Consider the following 20,220-nt stretch of genomic DNA (forward strand, 5'->3'; position numbering starts at 1 on the left):
GGCAAGTTTCCTAGGGGTGGGGGCGCCTAAACCCATCTAGGGTTTCCCCTGTGGCCGCCGCCCCTCCCCTAGGGAACCCTAGGGCGCCTCCTCCACCCCTTCCCCCTATATATAGTGAGGGAGAGAGAGGGCAGCTGCACCCTTCCCTTGGCGCAGCCCTCTCCTCCTCCAACTCCTCCTCCTCTTCCGTAGTGCTTAGCGAAGCCCTGCCGGAGAACCACGAGCTCCATCGCCACCATGCTGTCGTGCTGCTGGAGTTCTCCCTCAGCTTCTCCTCTCCCCTTGCTAGATCAAGAAGGAGGAGACGTCCCCGGGCTGTACGTGTGTTGAACGCGGAGGCGCCGTCCGTTCGGCGCTTGGATCGGATCTACCGCGATTTAAATCGCCGTGAGTACGACTCCATCAACCGTGTTCTTGTAACGCTTCCGCTTAGCAATCTTCAAGGGTATGAAGATGCACTCCCTCTCTCTCGTTGCTAGCATCTCCTAGATTGATCTTGGTGACACGTAGGAAAATTTTGAATTATTACTACGTTCCCCAACAGATTGGAGATGGCAAACGCTTCTACCGTTTCATGGCGCTGCAAGCCAATAATGATGAATCGGAGGGGGTGACGATGGCGATTTTCCGACCAACCACATCGGATGTTGGGATTGCGATGTGGCAATGCTACCAGCAGGGACAAGTGAGGGAGGATGTTGCGGCGATGATGTTGTGCTAGGGGTGACATCGACACGCACGGAGGGTGTTATGGCCTTGCGAGAGATGCGGGAGGCTGGTGGTTGCGGTTAATGGTCTACCTTTGTTCTTCTAGGGCATCAAGCACAGGGGGGAGGATGATTGGTACGGGAAAGGATCTGAGGATGACGCCTAGCCGTCTAGAGGATGTCAATTCCTTAAGGGTAACATGTCCAAGCTAGGCTCGATCATATTCTTTGGTGATGCTCAATCATTTTGTTCTTCGGATCAGGTGTTTTCCCCACTTAGGATTGAATCAAAATGAGTGAGAGGGATACCCACTGCTTACACTTGGCATAATTTCTCTCAAGCAACCACCCTCTATCTGAGGGGTAGGGGTCTATTTATAGCTGGGGCCAGGGTTGGCACCAGTATGACCGTTGGAGGGTGGTGGAGACATGCCCACCAACGTGTTGTTGCTAGTTGTCAGAACAGTCAGAATTCAAACTCTCAAATTCCTAGGGTTCTGAAGAACCTAGGACAACCTTGCAACAGGTTCCTAACTCCTCACGGAGGAATATAACTCAAGTTTTCCAAAGAATCACCCTCGATACAAGAGCTAGAAGGCTCACTTGGAAGAAGAATTCCAAGTCTTAACTCACAAGTGTATATAGGTTTGATTGAGCACACAGATGACGAATTCAATCTTGCTTCACTTAGACCCCCCTTAATACTACGATTTTCCCTTCGACTCAAATGAAGAATAAAAGAAACTAACAAAGAAACATTATTCTTCACGCTTCAATCCTCCATATGGCATTCAGAAGACTTCAATGTTCTTACAACACTTTTAGGGGTCATAACCCATTGGTTAAACCAAATCATCGGAGACTTTCACCTGTGTATACTCAAAAACATATTAGTCCCTTGACCATTATTTCATTAATCATCCAAAACCCACACATGTGACAATAGATGCACTTACACATTAGTCCCTTGACCATTATTTCATTAATCATCCAAAACCCACACATGTGACAGTAGATGCACTTACAAATCCCCCCTCCCCCAGACTTTTCAAACATAAAACATCCTCGTTGTGGAAGATTGCAACTGGTCGATCTGCGGGGACGTGCCGAAGAGCGCGGACTAACTCTCTTCCGATGTCCCTTTATCGTGCGCTTCAGGGATGTGTTGGACCTCACTCGAGACGTCGTGGACGCGACTTCATCCCCGCGTGAGCTGGTTGTCGATAAAATTGCGCCGCGGCGCACAACCCTGACGTTCTTGCTGCTATGCTACTAGTGGTTGTGGAAGCACCGAAATGGAGCTGCCTTCAACGAGGACACCTCCCTCACTCCGGGGCATAAGACAATGATGACGTGATGATGTTGTCCGATGGTGCAACGCCTATCGATCGATCACAGGGGTGACGTTGACTGCTGGCTCTCCTGCCTGGCCACGAATAGCTAGTGCGTTGGTCTATCCCCGCCCCCGGTGAAAATTCAAAACAAAAAGGTTGTACCAAATCTGCATGCTTCAATTCATCATGGCTTTGGTGCGTTCAGTTGATGCTGTTGAGGATCTTTTTTGAAGTACCAAAAGGTTGAGGATGTTAAATTCCAGAAACTGGAAAAAAAATGTGCATTGTAAAAGATCAGGCATTAGCTGGGATCTATATTACTAAAATGATAACAGTGCCGCTCTTCATAGCTTATTGTATTATATTACTTGATGTGTTCCTTGCAGGTTATCGTGATTTTCTTTTTGTGGAATATGCCTTTGGAATGCCTTGATTGGTCAGAGGCGCTGGCTGGCAGAATGTGTCTTTGGAATGCCTCGATTTGTCAGCATTGCTGGCTGGATGTTAGCTGGTTCATTTTATCATTGCCAGTGATGTATTTAGGCTTATTTTTTATTTAATTTTTGCGAATAACGTATTTTGGCTTATTAACACGCAAACGTACATTATATATTGGATAAAAATACAACCGGCTCGCGCCAGTTAACTTGTGTATCCTCTAAACTTTAGTATTATGTGTATGTGTAATGTGTAAAGTAGTGTATACGCATGAGACTTCTACCAAGATGGGGACTATAGCCTGGTGCTATTATGAACCGCATCATATCTGACTCAAAAAATATAACATAGCTGCTTCAGGAATTTGATATTAATACCATCGGTATTTGATAAATGAAATAAAGAACGCCATGGGTATGCGCCAGGGGCGCGACTCCTCTCTAGCTGGATAGCAATGGTTCGAACGGCTCACTGCTCTGCCTTGATGGGCACGAGACAGCAAATAAGAGAGAGAGCAAATAAAATGATTGCTGCTCTACCTTGGTACAAAAAGATAATGTATCATGCCTGTATTTCATTGCCTTTCATGGTGTGATTACAGTCTCAAGAACTTGGGATCTACACAATCATAAAGAAAAAAAGAATCTGTAAAGCAGTTAGAAGAATACAACCTGGCCATCCATCATTGTACAACTAGGATTCTACGAACCCTCAAATCCAATACTCATCTACCATTCTGTATGAACTAAAACCTATACAACCTGTATGGTGTCCCATTTCATATAGATTGCCCTTGTCAGATCCAATTAAGCTTGATTGCAGTCCTAGGAACAAACAAACTCTGAACTGTAAAATGGTAACAAATTTCTATGAACACGGAGTTTTCATGCCGACGAAACCGAACCCTAATACAATGAATGCCAAGGCCTGGAGGTAGATGTACATGAAGTATGTCTGGCTTCCAAGCACGTAGTCATACGAGGCGCATATCAAGAGGTAGAGCGCGAGCAAGAGCTCAGGGATGTAAATCCTGCAAAGGGCGAATTGTTGGAGTTTGAAGCACATTCTTCAACATTTGTTTTGTTCTTGCACAATTTGACATAATTAGTTACAAACTTGAACTGCATGCTATAGGTTTGTTCACGTACCTCTCCACACATTCAGTGGGCTTCAGTGGTTCAAGGAGTGGGACTTCAAAATCGTCCTTCACCACATCTCCTACCTTCTCAGTAACCACCCAATCATTTACGTGCGCAGTCTCAAGTAAACCGGTTAGAGCTGCACGCATACGGTGCATGGACATTACATTTTCAAACAGAATCCAGAATGGCATCAGATGGAGAGACCTGGCGTACCAGATAAGATCATATAAAGATGTCAACATTAACAAGAACATGAAGCTGTACTCTGGACGAAACGAATAGTGCATACCCAGGATTCCTGATGGCATTCATGATAGTAATGGCAGTAGGAATGTAGACCAACCCCCACACAGGAATATGGACTTCAGGAACCATGGCAGATAATGGAATGACAACGCAGTAGAACAAGAATGTGAGGATGGGAGCAATGACCCTTCGTACAAACAAAAAGCTGTATAAAAGGTGCCATTTCTTCCATATTGATACCCCCTGCATAATGAGATGACAAACATTACATGATATTCATATTGTCTTTTGTGGTGAGGTTCAAGAAGGCACACCTTGTTTGTCACAATTTCCCATCCCATTTTTCTGAAGAGATTGGCAGCACCACAAGTCCACCTATGCTGTTGATGACGGTAGGCCTTGAAGGTACTTGGGAGTTCACTCTTGACCTGTGTAAGTTCTGTACTTGTAATGATGTAGGGCACAATACAGTATAGCGCATGTTCAATGAAAAACAACTATTTGGAATTGCAGACTGCAAAAACATACCCTTATATCACCTACATACAAGAATTCCCATTCCTTGAGACATGCCCGTACAGCCAGGTCCATGTCCTCCACAGTGGTGCGATCTTTCCATCCTCCTGACTCATTAATAGCAGATACACGCCACACACCAGCTGTACCTGTTGACAAAAAAGAATTTCTATTAATCACATAATTTAAATTCAAATGAACCATTTCAAGAAACTAACAGTGTCAGGCTTCATTGAAGCCTCGAATAAATGGCCATAAGATTGGCTCTTACCATTGAAACCAAAGAAAGCATGCATAAATGAGCCTGATTCCTGCTCGACTTTGAAATGATAGTCCAGGGACATCTTCTGTATCCTTGTCATCAGGCAAGCATCGTAGTTAACTGCAAAATCGCCCGGGCAAAGGCCAGGTCAGGAACATCCTGTAACCAGAATAAACAGAAATCCTCACTTCAAGTTATCAATATTATCACTTTCATATAGAAGGGGGAGAACTTGCATCAGAACTTCAAATCTTCAAAAATAATCTTAAGGGAAAAAGTTATCAAAGTGGCTAAACTGAAGTTTGAGTGAAATTTGTTAGCCATCTTTTCATGTTAAAAGGTTCCACAGCCTTTTGTTACTGCAGTCACCAGTATCGTTGAAGCCTTGAAGGCCAAGAGAATCATAATAGGACAAAATAAGTGCCTCAGAATTTAGTTGTGCCCAAATTTATGTCAGTACTGACCACTATGGAGTCGAAAGACTGATACTTCTGTCATAGGATACGACAAAGGTTCACATCAAAATATTTACCCAAAACAGTTTCATTTTTAACCAGTATCACTTCAAGCCATGAAAATATTGTTCCGACTTTGAGCACGACTACCGACACTGGTAAGCACGAGAGTTTTGAGGTGAAATTTCAGCTTCAAACATCTCAATAACAAGAATCTCACATTTTATCAAGACAGGACCAGCATTTGTGCTGACTCCATTACTTTCTGAGTAAACACTCCTGATCTTAAATAGCAAATACTTCTTGGAGTTGGAGCAGAAAAAATATCATGCAAATCCATATCTAGGTACTTCACTCCAGAACATGCACAGTCAGATAGTCTTAACTACGTGCATATACTAAAAAATATAATGGTTATGCTCACCAAACTTCCAGCGTGTTTGCACAAGCGCAATCTTCGGGTTATGCACAAGAAATGGTATAGTTTTTAAAAGGAAGTCAGATTCAGGTTGGAAATCTGCGTCGAAGATAGCAACGAATTCACATTGTTGCGCATATACATGTTCCATGCCTTTCTTCAAAGCTCCAGCTTTGTATCCCTTCCTGTTATTTCTAATTTCATACTTTATGTCAATTTTCTTGCTAGCCCACTCCTGGCATTCAAGCTCCACTAGTTCCTGCACTTGCCAAAAAACGATTAAAAGCATACAGTGGCACAATAATCTGAATACAGCTAGGAGTATTAAACAGACTATCTTTCACTTCGTATACTCATATATACATTCTTAGCATGTGGGATTCAAGCTGTCCTCACACCTATTATTGCCTTCCAAGATAAATAGAGCAAACCTTGACTACTTCATAAACATTGAATCAGATTGTGTCCCATGCATTAAGCCATAGTCAACAGCAATTTCAAGCAATCAAATGATCCTATTCATGTAACTGAATAAAAATAACTGACAAGAAAGTAAGTTAGTACAAGATCATAAAGACTTCAACAAGAGTGGTTTATAACTAGTACGTATGTCAGGTGTTCAACTAGACGAGGCATAGTGATAGGGTACTGTCTCCATGGGACCAAAATCCAGTTCATAGTAATACTTTACCCATGCTTAGATTAATAGGCAACTTTGACCATTTCACAGGATTACGATGTTGAATGTACATGGTATAACCATTGAATGTAATGCATTCTTCTGTACTTTCATGTTTCTGACACCGTTGTCTCTACATCTGAAGGGTGCTGGAAGTAGGTGTAAAACTGCACATACACACTTTCATATGTTGATGCAGATATACTAATTGTTTATTTGGGACAAGCATTCTGGTGCATGAACCATTTCACATGAGCATCACAGCAAGCACCCTTTGATCCAAAACTTAATAAACAAACATTTATTTTCATTCAATCAAGAAACCTTGTCACTGCAATCTAGGCTTACTTTAATAATGGGATCAGTTGAATCATCCAAGACTTGGATTATAATACGGTCTGGCGGCCATGTGAGAGCACAAACAGCTCCAATGGACAACTTGTACACCTGCAAAAGGCATAAAATAAGAATAAGCAACAGTCCTTGTGTCAAATACAATGAATCAGCAAGACACATAAGAACAGCGTTCAGTGGTTCAGCCACATTTCAAACTTAGCAGAAAGCTATCGCGAGGCAAAACCTGGCATTGCTAGTCAGCTGCCAGAGAGATGTAAACAAAACGCTAAACCTGTACTGGCAACTGTTTTCACATAACAACACAAACAAGAATCTCACCTAATGAGCTAACAGTTATTGAGCAGAACACTTCTACTGTACTTGACACCATGAAGGCAATGCAGAGACGCATTTTTCCAAACCCCGCCCCAATTCCTCAGTTAGTCCTGAGCGTGATACTACTAGCTTTTTCGTAGACCAGAGCAGTTTATCGACAATGTCAACACCCAAAGCTACATTTCGCAAAAGGAAAGTTCCGCAAGTACGGCACTGCAGAGGCATTTCAACTTTGAGTCGGACCGGGGCGCGCACAAAAGGCCAAAAGCAGCGCGAGCAGCACGAGGCATTTCAGCTTTCAAGCAGCAGCACCAGCCAAGCACCCCGTGACGGAAATCTGGGAGGACGCCTCACCTCCTTCTCGTTGTACATGGGGATCTGCACGAGCACCATGGGGAACTCGCAGCGGCCCGCCGGGTCCTCCACGTCGGCCTCGCCCCCCTCCAGGGCCCCGGTCATGGGCTCCCACTTGAACCTCCGCTCGGGCCGCAGCCGCAGCAGGCGGACGGCGACGAGGCTGACGAGGCTCATGCAGGCGGCCTCGAGGAGGAGCATGGCCGACATGGCGAGGCACGCCCACACCGCGGCCGTCAGCGCCGGGGCGACCGCGCGCGCTCGTACGGCCGCCCACGCCGCCGCGGCCGCGCCGGCGCTGAGCGGCGCCATGCGATGCGACGCGGATCCGACCGAGGGGAGAGGGCGCGGCTTTGCTTGCTTGGAGTGGAAGGGAAGGAATCGAAGCGAGGGGAGGGAGGGAGGGAGGGAGGGAAGGGAAATGGGGGGAGGCGTGGGCGCGAGGTGGCTCGCGAATCTGGTTGGTGGTGCGAGGCGACCAAAGCCGCCCAGCGCGAGGGGAAAGAGGAAACGATACAATTTTGGATGTGGATCTTTTTGCTTTCGGTACCTGACGTTATGCGATATGCGCATCGGACACATCTACTAGTAGTAAGCTTTAACCGTTTCCCCGACTCGAATCAAGTCTTTCGATCGATTCAATCATCACGCTCGGGCTTCAGAAGAAGGAAGACCCTGGTTTGCAGCAAAGATCCGAGAAAATACAAAGTAACTCCTGTGACAAAGGATCATAATGACATCTTTTGAAAACACCTTCTTCATGGTATCAATCTTTGTTCGAAGATCAGAGAAAATACAATGTAACTCCTGTGACAAACATCTCCTTTGCGGTAACAATCTCTGCTCGAAGAAATACGTCAAAGGCTTCGGTAAAGAGCTGCAATAGACTGGAGCAACGATGTTGTCACTCTTTCACCCGCACAAACATTATCAATAATCGTTTTTGAAAGAGCCTTGGGTCGTCCATCAAAAAATATGGGAGGCCGATGAACATACTTGTGCCGGGGATGACCCCCTAGAAGTGTAGGCAATTGAATCACTATATCGACATCATGGTGTCGATGAAAAATTTCACCCTCAGAACAAATCAGGCCAACAACAAAAAATTGACACAGCAACATAAATTCATCAAACCCGAATAATCGGACCCGCGAGGACATAGAATTCTCTAATCTTATGGCACCACCAAAAAATGAGAGGGGATTTATTCTCACAAAACTATGATGATCACCAGACATTGAGAAGAACATAAAGGTCTTGAACTTCCGAGGTCCCCTCACCTCTCAGCACCAAGATGACAGCCGGAGACGAGGGGACTTAAATTTCTCAGATGACAACGGCGACGGTGGCTCGAGAAACCTCCTAGAACTACTCTGCTTGCAAGTGTAGTAGATGCCACCAAACCTGGCCATATGGGTCATGCCACGCGGGCATGGATTTTTGGCCCGGCACAGCACGTGAATAAACAGGTCGGGTTGGCCTTCGGCCTGCCACAAAATAAGGTCAATCCTCAAAGTCAGGCCATAAGACCGCATATGATATGGTCCTTTTAAGTTTCCTATATATGTTTCTTTCTATTTTTTAGATTCTTTGTATTTCTTCTTTTTTTACATTTTTTTGTATTTTTCCTTAATTTCTAGCCGCAAGGCCAAAATGCAATGGGCATGCCACGACCCTTTTTATGAAAGGGCCCACACGGGCCGTGTAGTGTCGGGTCGGCCCATGTGGCCAGGTATGGGTGCTCCCGCAGAGGGGCCCAAAATTTAGGGACCCCACTTCATGTATGTATTTTTATGATACACTCGCTAACTAACGCTCATGATCACTAATGGTAGGGCATCTCCAACGTGATCCATAAAAAAATGCCCCTAAATGTTTGATTTGTGTGGTTCGGGCACTTTTTGTCCTCCAACCTCATGCATCAGATGTCTGTAGACCAGCCGTGATGTCTGGATTCCCATAAGCCCGAACCAACCTAGGGGAGCTTTGGGGTTGTCCGGACACTCCGCTTGGCCCACTGTCAGTTAGATCACATGTTCTCATAGCCCATATGTTTTTCCTCTAAGTCCGCCTGGCCCACCCTATTGTTCGGATTTGATGCATATGGTTAGATGACCGACTCCCCTAACGTTGTCTGCGAACACATCTGCACGTGTCTATTACCAAAAAAACTGCACGTGTCCATGGACATTTGGTCTGTCTGTTTTGAGGTACAGGGTTGAAGATGCCCTTAGTAGGTCGGTCCACTGGTAGCAAGAGCAAGCGATTGTCTGGCCAGCATTTTGATACATATTGTCAAAAGAACTTCTTCAATATCTTTTTTCTCACTGTTTGTATATTTTTATCACTTTTATTTCATTTAAAAATGGTCACAAAATTTAAAAGATTACCAGTTTTAAAAAATCATAAATTTCCTTCTTTTTTAAAAAAAATAATGAACTAAAAAATTATGAATTGACATTAAAATTTAAAATATATTCATGAATTTTTAAAAATGAGAATTTAAAAAAAATCACTGATTAGGAAAATTTTACGAAATTTACGAATATTCTCAAATTTGAGGATAATATTAATGAATTTTAAAATTTTCACATATTTTAAAAATGTAAATTTAGAAAATGTTCATGAACTAAAAAAGGAAAAGGAAATAAAAGAAAAAGCAGAAAATAAAAACCCTTCAAAACCGAAAATCTGGTAGATAAACACTAAAGCCGAATGTTTCCTCAAACCATGTGGAAGCTGCGTAAACCGACACTAAACTGGCCCGGCCGGCTCGCCAACTGATGCACCTAGGCGAGTGATGTAGACCGCTCACAATGAGAGGTGCCTAGTATATGCGCAAACGATTCTTGAAAAAAAGGCATATGTACAAACTTTTCTAGAAATAAATTTGCGCGAACTTTGCGGTAGCCTATGGATCGTCCAGGCCCTCACACTCCTGGTTTTTCTGTATAGAGACAAATACAGATCTCGTAAGATTCTTTCTCTTGTACTCCCATCCGTAAAAATATATAAGAGCGTTTAGATCACTAATACTCTCACAATGTTAAAAATGGAATACAAAAGTGGAGAGAAATGATTGCGGGAACACAATAAGAGAGACTACACAATAGCCTGCCAAAATCCAAATCAATCCTTGATACGATTAAGAACAGGGTAGGTTGAAGTGATTGAAACGATCGATAGTCCTAAAGGCGCAGACTTAACCAGGGCAAACCAGGTAAGTTTCCCTCTATGATTCAGTATTTATTATTATTATTATTATTATTTGAGATTCCCTCTCTGATTCAGTACTGGCCCATGGAACCATGATGCTGATGATGGATCTCACACGCCAAATGTAAGAAATCTTACTCCATTCTTCAGCATGAATCATAACCAAATTCTCCAATTTATTCCTGCAGCAAAAACATATATTTCCGCCATTCTTTTTTAACAGTTCTACAATAGGGTTTTATCTAGAATTTTCACCACAAAAGCAGTTATTGGCGATCAACTCTTTATGGCGAATCTGCCAGAATTGCTCAAAGGGCCAGTTTCCTTGCGCCTCCGCTGTCGACCTAACTATATGATGACACAGAAACTTTAAAATCTGTACTCATGCACGCAAAATAACAAGATCACAACTTGAGCTAAGATTAATATACTCCTCCTTCCCAAAACAAGTGTCGCTGATTTAGTACAAAATTGTACAGTATATGCCAGTAAAACGATTAGTATGTAACAAAATGTTCTACAGCATTTCAATACATGCCACATACAAGTGTGCTACCTTTCATGCTCCACCACCTGCACAACGCTCAGCGTCAGCTGATGCGTGTCATAATGTATCGGCCTTTCTCTAAATCATATATAATCTTTGTCTTGGGCTTCCTCCATCTCAACACCAAATATATTCCACAAGCAAGAAACGCTCCCAGCACGGCGAGCAGTGGTCTGTGCTTAGGTGACCGTGTTGCCACAGCCCCTGATGCCCCTAGAATCCTATGTTTTGTATTTGCAATGAAAGCTCCTAGGGCCCACTCAATATGAGTGTCGCCGACCTGATTTGAATACTCGATCCTGCTCAGAGGAAATTTTAAGTAGCAAGCGCATAAGATTAGTCAAGGGTAAATTTCACTCAAGAAGAATGATGGTGTCCTGATATGATATGCTTGCCTCTTGTCATCCAATGGTACACCAAGGCTGTCGTGCAGTAGAGCTACAATGTATGCCGACGAGAAGCAATACCGAGAGAAATCTTCATCTGAATGATTGAGATACTTTTGTCTTAGTGTGGACAAGTCCTTGTTGCAAAGTTGCTCTCCAGCAACCACAAAATCAGACAGTGATGAAGACCGGTCTAGTCCAAAGAACTGGAAGAGGATGTATAGTCAGAAGTGCCCTAAGAAAAGGATGGTATGTGCCAATGGAAGAAAAAATGAGAACATGCAGTGGACCTTGGACGTAAAATAGAAATTTTCAGTTGCTAGGAAATGCCCAAGCAGCTCAGGGACGAAATTAGATCCTAGGTGACATTGCTGATACTCACACCTTTCTGCATTCAAGACAAAAGTTACGGGTATGCAGGTGGATATGGATATAGAATATAAATGCTGGCAGTGCAAATCTAAATGTCCGATAAAAATGGTACTAAATCTAAGAACATCATGCTTAATTGAGTTTCTTATAAGTCACGATAAAGAGCAAGCTCAACAAGGTATTCGAAGTGCCAAGATTTGCAAAAGATATTAATTAGGTTAGTAGGAGCCAAGATTTACCAAGATGGGTGGTGGGTGTTTTCACTCCCCCTAGGTTTCAGGGTTGGACCATGTAACTCCCTCATATAGAACTGTGTCAGTAGGAGCCTTTCCTACTATCTTGACCGTTCAAACAAAAAAGATGTTAGGTCAATGCAGTCAAGAACCTCCATCTTACTTGACATCAAACAGTTACATCCTTACAGGGATATCCCTCATTATACATTGCAGTTTTGAGTTCATCATGACAGTGCCAAAATTTCTAACTTCAGCTGACGGTACTCTTAAGCATAGGAGCAATAAAGAGAAGGGTATGCCATTGAAAAATTACAGGTATATCCCTCTCATTATGCATTATAGTTCATGACAGTTCCAAATATTATAACTTCATCTGATGGTACTTTAAGCACAGGAATCATGAAGAAAAGGATATGTAGACTAAATAAACATAAATACAGATAAAGAAAAAGGGATCAAACTTCACATGCATTTCTTACCCTTTCCTTCTTGCATCATCATCAGTGAAGAAGATCTACATTCTTTATAGTTTCCGCTTCCATTATCAACATATTGGTTTTCTAAATTTGATCTTGATGCACCGCTTGTTCTCGCCAATACTTTCCGTTTGTGAGAAAATCCTTTAGGGGCACAAGGATCAACAAGTGTACCGTTTTTGAAAGATCCTTCAATTGCACGAATCATGATGAAACACTGGTTGGTACTTGTACTTCCAAAAGAGTACTACATTTGTAATTTAAAGTTAACCAGTGGAATTACAAGAACATCTCTTAAATTCCTAAAAATAATAAAGGATGCAATACCTTCAACAAACTTTTTCTTTGAACTAAAATCCTGGGACATTTGTACTGTGGGAGCAACCATAGCTAAGTATTAGTTGTTGGCATTCTACTATGGACTAAGAAAGGGTTTTGTGATTAATATTAACATTGACATTCCTATTTGCAGGTAGTTTGTGTTCCCTTATCCATCAGATGCTGAATTGCCTCATTGCAGCAGATGGAAAATGGCTGGATTGAATGTTTTAACACACAGTAATACCTCTTGACTTCAGTATTTCACGGTATGAGTCTTGTGCTGCATTCTGTGAAAATAAGTGAGTAAATCAGATTTTCAATCTACACCACAATATCACAAGATCAGAAATACATCATATTCCAGGGGAACCCCCCCCCCCCCCCCCCACACACACACACACCCTAGATCCCTGGGATATGTGTTTAGCATGCGTAACAAATGAACCTCACAACACTTTTGGCAGGTCGATTAATTAAGGTGCAAATAACACATTAAACCACAATGCATGGAAACCATGCAGCTACCAATCTGTTTATATCTCACCAAATGGACAGGCACATAGCGTTATAGATGTTTCTTCTAAAACATTGCCAGACTGCATAAACATTCTTTTGAAAATTAAAAACTTCAGGAAACTTGCTCAAAACTACCTTTTGAAACTTCAAGCTCAATAACAATGTGCTTCAATCATGTTTTTGAAATTTTACTTGTCTGGAACTTTGATTATCAAAATTAAAACTCTCAAGGAACTCTTCAAAATTTGAGTTTTGAGACTTTACTTGTACTCAACACCACCATGTAACTTGAGACAAGAAATCTGAAACTTTATATCCAAGTTCCGGAGGACGTAACTTTAGACATGAAGCATGACTCTCTTTCTTATGAGTTGTGAGCATATTCAATGCATCCGCGGGCCGCAATTTGATGTTTGGGAGCATTTAACAGTGCACAAGATATGAAATGCCTCGTCCAGTGAATTGGTAGTAATCAGTACCAATAATTATAGCTTTCTCTTAGTGAAACAAATTATAGCTTAACGGAATGTGTTTGGTTGCTATTCACACAAATCTCATAGTCACACTGCTATATGGGTGACATTTAGATCCCTTGGAACTATTCAATCTCTGACAAGAACCATGCAACGGAATGTATTTGGTTGCTATTCACACGAATCTCATAGTCACACTGTTATACGGGTGACATTTAGATCCCTGGGAACTATTCAATCTCTGACAAGACCATGCAAATCAGGATTCGACGTATCAAATAACTCACTTGTCCAAAGTTTAGAAAGCTGTTGCTATAGAGAGTGTATGTTGTTCCCCCAAAAGTAAAATTAGTTGATAGTTCCAGAGGAAGTACTTCGTCGGAAACAAACGTCAGCTGAAACAAATAGCAGCAATTACATTAGCAGGAAACTGCAATTTCTTGGAATACAACAGAACAATAACCAATTATGTGTGTGTGTGTGTGTGTGTGTGTGTGTGTGTGTTGAATTATGCACGACTATACTGATGTTATTAGCATGCAATGCATCATGGTTAAACAAACAGAGCCAGCACATGAAAGCAGACCGTGTATGTGTTCATGAGAGAACCTGAGCTGAAGCACCCCCGAGTTCAATTATTCCAATTGTTTTGTGAGGATCCCCTCCAAGTGTGCCCAGAGCATAGTTTGCCGCAACCCAAGCATAGACGCCTTCATCAGAACCTATATAAGAAACATACCAGCCAAAGTAAAAAAAAACTCAGACATATTTCAGCTAATGACACGATAACCATCTAGATCCATCATACAATCACCCTCACCCACACAAAAACTAATTTGCAGTCAGTTCCATACCGCCCAATATTATTTGTATCAGTCAAATCAATGTTTTCCATGCCCCATGATTTGCTCAGTTTGTTGATGTTATCTTAGGCCCCTCCAATAATCCATAGCAGAAATTTCTTAGGGGTTCGACACATAATCACTTTGGTCATATGCAGAGGAAAGTGGGGGGACAGAGAGAGCAAATTCATTTCTTGGGGAAGAAATGATCATGCCGGAGGCTTACTTGGTTGCTTTAATAAGTTAAAGGCCAACAATAATAGACATGCAATAATTTACTTTCTTTAGTAAGGTGATGAAGAAATTGGCGGTACCTGGGATCACCTTTGCCCATGAGTCCTCGAACCGGAACCCGGAGGCCCTGAGGGCGTTCCTGCAGGACACCAATATCGCCTCTCGAACGCTCTCCTCGAGCAGCCGCAGGCCAGCGGTTGCCATCAGCCGCACCTCTGTTGCTGCGGCGGCCCCCTCGCTCCCTACCTTCTCCTTGGCAAATTCCAACAGCGGCCGCAGCGACTCCCCTGCGCGCGCCGTGTCCGCGGCGAAAGAGGAGAGCCCCGGGGAGACGCGCATCACGGCGGAGCGCGCCAGATCCGGCCGGCCGTCGGGCCCCAAGGAGAACACGTGGGCCCGGGTACCGGTGCTGCCGCCGTCTATGATGATGGAGAAGCTCGGGGAGGGGGCCGGCTGAGGCGGCGGGGAGAGGAGGTGGACGAGGGTGGAGACGACGATGGCGAGGAGGGCGGAGCCGAGGCAGAGGCCGCAGAGGCGGCAGCGGCCGCGGCTTGCGCGGGGGGAGAGGGGCTTGGTGGGCTCCGGCATGGTGGGCCGGGGACGAGGTGTCCGGCCGCCACCGATGCCGCCGCAGTGACTCGTCGACGGCGAGGGAGGCGGCGACGACGACGAGTTTTATTTTTATTAATTTATTTATTTATGGACGCGGCTAGCCAGCGCTTTAAGCGATCGCGAGCAGCCGGTCGAAAAGTCTCAAGCCGTGGTTTCTTCCGCTGTGGTCGTCTGAGCAACTTCGATAGTTTCGAAGATATCGAAGGTTTGCTTGTTTTTTTAGGCTTTATCTCTTTCAATATCAATATTGGTTATTCAGAGCCAGCAACTGGCTGCCGGATTTCGGCCCCTCAATAGCGCTTCGGAAGTCACTTTACATCATCGCCTACTCCGACGTTGAGTTGACTGGGTTGGCTACTCGGACACGCATCATTTCAGGTCAGGCTATTGTGTCTACCTCAGGCCTTTTCTGCAAAGGCTCCTTAAAATTGAAGGATTCTATAAACGCATGGATAGGAAAAACACAGGAATAGGATAGGAATGCACGTGCAAAACGGAGCATTTGGAAACATATGATTTCCGTGAACCTGGGTGTTTGGTTCACATGAATTGAAAGAACACAGGAATGGAGAAACATGGTCAAATTAAAGTCAGACCACATGAAAATGAAAAAAATAAGAATCTTATTATGCCAGTAATGCAATTAGTCATGTTCTTCATGCATATTAATTTGAAAAGGACATCCAACTGGATATTAAAATTCCTATGTTTTTTCTTTGAAAGAGACACCAAAGGAAAAAAAATCATCCAGTTTTGCTTTGCTCCACTCCTAACCAAATGCACGAATAGTAGTACCATGGTAGTTCCATAGCAAAGGATCCCTGAGGGATCAACATGAATGCAGAGTAACAAAGTGATGCAACGAGTGTACAACCTCTTTGGCATAACCTTGTCGACCTCAGCATCATTGGGTTGGACATAGAGGATGGTGATGCTGGTGTGTCTGTTGGAGGCGGGGAAGAAGATCTGAGGCCTCGGGAAACGGCGCTGAGGGTACTGCTCCGCTGTGATGGACGGTTCCGTCGTTGGAGCAGCTCCTGTGACGTGTACGGCGGGAGGCTAAAGCGGGACAAAACATACAACATTAATCTGAAGTGGGACTCTAATATCATCTGCAATAGATGATGTAAAATACATCACCAAAAAGTGATAGATGTAAAACGCATCAGCCTCGCCATGGCTGCTCCGACAGATACTGTAAATACTGTTTAGTCTGAACTTAACTGAAAAAACTGAACTTTAAAGTCGAAACTAAATTTTATTGTCGAAACTGGTTGAACTAGTAGAAGAGCATTGCAATAGATGTTTAGGGCGTTCGAGCACTAGTAGCAGAGAAGCAGTTATCTAAATCAGCAGGCACTCGAGCAGGGAACGCACTAGCAAAGAGCAAGTCGTGCAGCAGCACCATGAGCGAGTGCTAAAGCAGCAACTCCTGTAGCTGCTGGAGGTCGTTCAACAGCAGTAGCAGCTCGAGCGAGAGCAAGAGCAGAGCAGCAGCACGAACGAGAGCAAAAGCGGAGCAGCAGCGCGACCGACAGCAAGAACAGAGCCGCAGCGCGAGCGAGAGCCAACACAGCAGCAGTAGTAGCGCGAGCAAGAGCAGGAGAAGCTGCAGCTAGTGCTGGTGTGGAAGTCGCCGCCGAGGAAGCAATTACATGGGGGAGAGATGTCGTGGATGAACTGGCCGATGATGGTGCCGTCGATGGAGACCCGCCTTGGCTACTCGGTATCGAGCACCGACAGCCCCGTGAGATCGAATAAAAGATAAAATGCAGTGGTGAGTGCAGAACCTCCTTGGTGGCGCCGAGTTGACCTCGGCTTCATCGAAGGATTTGGTGAGGGTGCTGCAGTTCCGGTGGGGTAGGTCAAGACGGTGTTGTGGGGATGGAAGTGGCACGATAGATGAGGCGAACGTCAGGGCAGCACCTTGGAGGTGGAGGACGGGGCGGCTGATCCGGTGGGACGACAAGATCGATGATGAATCCTCATCCGATGCGGTGGATGAGGGACGACAAGCTGTTGCGGTGGACGACATTGTTGGGGAAGAGTCTCTGGCTGGGCGGCGGTCGGGAGGCCGACCGAGGAGCGTGGGAATTCATGGGTTTTGGCGGCCTCGGTGTACGAATGGGGGGACGAAGGGGAAGGTAGGGGGAACCATGGCTTAGGGACGCGCTTGTCTGAAATATAGGGTAAGTTACCAGCATACCTGAGGGAGTCCTGGATTAGGGGGTCCTCGGACAGCCGGACTATATACTTTAGCCGGACTGTTGGACTATGAAGATACAAGATTGAAGAATTCGTCCCATGTCCGGATGGGAATCTCCTTGGCGTGGAAGGCAAGCTTGGCAAATACGGATATGTAGATCTCCTCCCTTGTAACCGACTCTGTGTAACCCTAACCCCCTCCGGTGTCTATATAAACCGGAGGGTTTAGTCCGTAGGACAACAACAATCATACCATATGCTAGCTTCTAGGGTTTAGCCTCTATGATCTCGTGGTAGATCAACTCTTGCAATACTCATATCATCAAGATCAATCAAGCAAGAAGTAGGGTATTACCTCCATCGAGAGGGCCCGAACCTGGGTGAACATCGTGTCCCCCGCCTCCTGTTACCATCCGCCTTAGACGTACAGTTTGGGACCCCCTACCCAAGATCCGCCGGTTTTGACACCGACATTGGTGCTTTCATTGAGAGTTCCATTGGCCGTCATCATAAGGCCTGGTGGCTCCTTCGATCATCGGTAACGATGTGATCCAGGGTGTGGTTTTTCTCCCCGGACAGATCTTCCTATTCGGCGGCTTTGCACTGTGGGCCAACTCGCTTGGCCATCTGGAGCAGATCGAAAACTACGCCCCTGGCCATCAGGTCAGGTTTGGAAGCTTAAACTATACTGCCGACATCCGCGGAGACTTGATCTTCGACGGATTCGAGGTCATGTCAGGTGCGCCGCACAGTCACGACGAGCATGATTTAGCTCTGTCATCGGACAATGCTCGGGAGATCACACCTGTGACTACTCCGGCTCTCAAACCGGAGCAGAATGCGTCATCCGAGGACGGGTGGATGGACCCCGCCTCGGAGGCCGCACACTCAGTGGTGATAGAGCCGAATACTGAGTCCACCTCCTACGGGACCCGTGTTGCCGAACCATTGGATTCGTCCCTGGCCGCTGGCCGCGAACCGCTTGTGTCGTTGCCTATCGAATCTGATCAGGCACCGATCATGAAGTTTTCCTCCGCGGATATCTTTCAGCACTCGCCCTTGGGCAATGTGCTAAATTCATTAAGTTCTCTCTCCTTGTCAGGAGGCCCTTGGCCGAACTGTGTCTGGCTTGCAAAATATGAACCTACCTTTGTTAGGGGGATCTTCAGCTTCTTGCCATCATAGTGCCTGGCGATGTGAAGTATGCAAGCCCCAGTTTCATCCCTGATGCGTGATCACCATTTGCATTAAAAAGCCGAAGAGGAGTGGGATGAGTTCAAAAGAAAATACTTGATATGTACATAGAATTCATAAGACGGACGAGCAAGCATGCACACATATCGTAGGAATATTTAAAAAGTGTACCTATCGAAATTTTCCTCAGCTACGGCAGGGTACTTTGTCGCCCACTGTCCATCTTGCGTTGGCCATCCAGCGTAGTACTCGTTCAAGCAGTGGAAAAGTGCATGATGTAGCTTCCAAGCAACCAATTCGTGGCTATCTTTCTTTGTGTCGCTTGGGCCATCTCCTCTAATAAGTGGGTCGAGCACGTGCAGCTTCCTTGCCATCATGTCCCACATGAGTATTATCCAACCGTCCTCCAATGGGACTGGCAAGAAGAACTGCATACAACACATTGCGAAATTAGATGTGAGATTATTTATTTCAAAAAGGAACTGATGTAATGAAGAACACATGTCTGCGAAACATTAAAAAAACTATGTTAGTGCTACCCATTTAAAGGTGCGATAAGACAAGGTGGATGTACCATCTGGGAAGATGTTATGTCATAGGGGATGTCCTTCCCAACCAGCTGTTTCTGAATCAAAATGTTTGTCACATATTCATGGTCCGCCAAGACAATGGTCTGATGAAGGGATGCATACGAGACAATATGTTATTCAGAGCCTTTGGAAAAACTGAAAAGGGAAACATAATCCCATAATAGAAGACTGGTGTGAAAGTTTGAATCATCTTAGCCGGAACAATGACTTACCGCAAAGTCAAGTTCCATGTTGTGCCTCCAATTCATGTATGGGCTTTCTGAATTTGCTTCTTGATCAGATTGAGAATATCTTCTCATGATTAAAGACACGAGCTCATGATGTAGATGCTGGGTGCCGATTAGCTGTTCACGCAAAGCCATCCCCGAAACGCGGACAAGCCTAGGATTAGCGTGTATAATATAGTGCCTACATAACAAAACAAGGTAAGTCCAAACATTGGCATGGTGAGCACCATCATTAGTTCATACCATTTTTTATGAAAAAAAACTTTTAGAATAATAATAACTCAGAAAACATGGAGATGTCATTGGGTAATGGGATGGAGATTCGCAAAACACCTCTGCAGGTCTTGCGGTGTCAGCTTTGAGAAATGGGTGACAATGAGATCGGTGGTTGGCGCATGCGGTGGGCGTGGCACAACTCCATTCACCCATAGGTGATGAGGTAGCGTGTGCTGCCAGCGATGTCAGCGAGGGATGGCAAGCGCGCGAGGCCGGCAGGCTAGTGCGTCGACCATGCGTGGAAGAGCGGGGACGGTCTAAGACGACCCTGTTG

The 20,220-nt window shown here is 44.7% G+C and overlaps 3 protein-coding genes across 4 annotated transcripts; all 3 read right to left on the bottom strand.

The window, feature by feature from the left end:
- Positions 1-3,023: 3,023 nt before the first annotated feature.
- Positions 3,024-7,652, bottom strand: LOC125514730 (putative glucomannan 4-beta-mannosyltransferase 4). The gene is made up of 9 exons (XM_087526711.1): positions 7,224-7,652; positions 6,546-6,644; positions 5,525-5,777; positions 4,655-4,765; positions 4,396-4,532; positions 4,182-4,295; positions 3,911-4,110; positions 3,628-3,825; positions 3,024-3,509 (listed from the first exon to the last, which is right to left on the bottom strand). Exons 1-9 carry the CDS (start codon positions 7,533-7,535, stop codon positions 3,347-3,349), a joined length of 1,587 nt encoding a protein of 528 aa, XP_087382837.1. The 5' UTR covers positions 7,536-7,652; the 3' UTR covers positions 3,024-3,346.
- Positions 7,653-10,840: 3,188 nt separating this feature from the next.
- LOC125530403 (putative apyrase 6) lies at positions 10,841-15,751 on the bottom strand. Of its 2 annotated transcripts, none has more exons than XM_048694800.2 (8): positions 14,923-15,751; positions 14,376-14,488; positions 14,054-14,161; positions 13,022-13,064; positions 12,460-12,600; positions 11,663-11,760; positions 11,382-11,578; positions 10,841-11,285 (listed from the first exon to the last, which is right to left on the bottom strand). In XM_048694800.2, the coding sequence occupies exons 1-8, from the start codon at positions 15,428-15,430 to the stop codon at positions 11,030-11,032; spliced, it is 1,464 nt and encodes a 487-aa protein (XP_048550757.1). In that variant the 5' UTR covers positions 15,431-15,751; the 3' UTR covers positions 10,841-11,029. The 2 variants fall into 2 exon arrangements, with proteins under 2 accessions (XP_048550757.1, XP_048550756.1); XM_048694799.2 differs by having other exon boundaries at positions 12,460-12,645; positions 14,923-15,748.
- A 96-nt stretch (positions 15,752-15,847) lies between these two features.
- Positions 15,848-19,691, bottom strand: LOC147964082 (uncharacterized). Its single transcript, XM_087529820.1, has 5 exons — positions 19,656-19,691; positions 19,428-19,526; positions 19,025-19,281; positions 18,808-18,883; positions 15,848-15,892 (listed from the first exon to the last, which is right to left on the bottom strand). The coding sequence occupies exons 1-5, from the start codon at positions 19,689-19,691 to the stop codon at positions 15,848-15,850; spliced, it is 513 nt and encodes a 170-aa protein (XP_087385946.1).
- Positions 19,692-20,220: the final 529 nt, after the last annotated feature.

This window comes from Triticum urartu, chromosome 6A (genome assembly GCF_056163025.1).
Source record: "Triticum urartu cultivar PI428250 chromosome 6A, HENAU_Tu73, whole genome shotgun sequence".
Taxonomy (NCBI): domain Eukaryota; kingdom Viridiplantae; phylum Streptophyta; class Magnoliopsida; order Poales; family Poaceae; genus Triticum; species Triticum urartu.